This window comes from Eurypyga helias, unplaced genomic scaffold (assembly GCF_000690775.1).
Source record: "Eurypyga helias isolate BGI_N326 unplaced genomic scaffold, ASM69077v1 scaffold23504, whole genome shotgun sequence".
NCBI classification, from domain to species: domain Eukaryota; kingdom Metazoa; phylum Chordata; class Aves; order Eurypygiformes; family Eurypygidae; genus Eurypyga; species Eurypyga helias.
Window position 1 is genome coordinate 26,421 of NW_010248518.1, and position 994 is coordinate 27,414.

The following is a 994-nucleotide window of genomic DNA, read 5'->3' on the forward strand; positions in this document are numbered from 1 at the left end:
GAGTAGCAAATAATAAAAGACATGGTAGTTCCTACAAAGTCAATACATTTCGCTTTCATGAAAATATAATGATTACTCTTTTATTCTTTATACTTTAAATGCTCTTAAATTCTTTCATTGATTATTATTGAGTTAGTAAACAGTATTAATCTCTTACCTTTCATCTTTTTCTTGAGAAACCAGACGAGATTTTTCAAGCAGGTATTTTTCAACAACAGCCCTAAAAAACCCCCAAAAATGAAAGGAGCATAAGGGTAAAAGAGCTCACAAAACATCAGACAGCAACTGCCAAAAGACTTCAAATAATGAAATCAGCACTAAAACATACCAGATAATGGCTTAGTCGACACCTTAAATCTAACCCAAAACTTTCAGTATGCACCATATTGTAACTGGAAAAGAGAAATACCCAAGAAACAACCTATCTTCAGTGCTTGGTTTTAGTAGACATAACTGGGAAAAAGCAGACAAAGCTCGAAAAGTGCTGATGAAAAACTGTAAACAGAAAGAAGGTATGCAGAGATAACAACCTGTTATCTGCTCTGAGATTAACAGTTATCTGACAAGGGAAGCAAAGACTACAAAACCCCCAAAATATACTGGATAACTGTCTGATTCTCAATCTAACGAATTTGCTAGGTTTTCATGACAGTATCTGTCAGCCTAAAATGGAAGCCAGATAGAAAACCCCTTAGAGTCTGACAAACTCATCTCCTAAATAATGACCTGAACTCCTTCAAGTGGTACACAATGAATAAGGCCAAAGTTCGAGCAGTTTTTTCTCATGCCGAAGCCAAAACAAATGTATTCAAATTGTACTCAGCTCTTGAGCTAGTGGGACATATTCTGAGAAGGTGCTAATTTCGTTCAGAGTATCGCTCAAAGCAAACGCGGTACAGAGTTCCCGGTCATTTATGTCACTGCCATGTTGTAAACTGCAAACACGAAGAAGATGCAAGGGAAAGACACTGGAGCACAAAAGCCAGTGACAGCT

The 994-nt window shown here is 37.0% G+C and overlaps 1 protein-coding gene across 1 annotated transcript in view; it reads right to left on the reverse strand.

The window, feature by feature from the left end:
• Positions 1 to 994, reverse strand: part of LOC104509219 (unconventional myosin-IXb-like) — a 35,807-nt gene that overhangs the window by 24,846 nt on the left and 9,967 nt on the right. Inside the window, 2 exon segments of the mRNA XM_010151080.1 lie at positions 1 to 31; positions 158 to 220. The exon segment at positions 1 to 31 is cut by the window's left edge and continues 6 nt beyond it. Coding sequence (XP_010149382.1) covers positions 1 to 31; positions 158 to 220 — 94 coding nt within the window.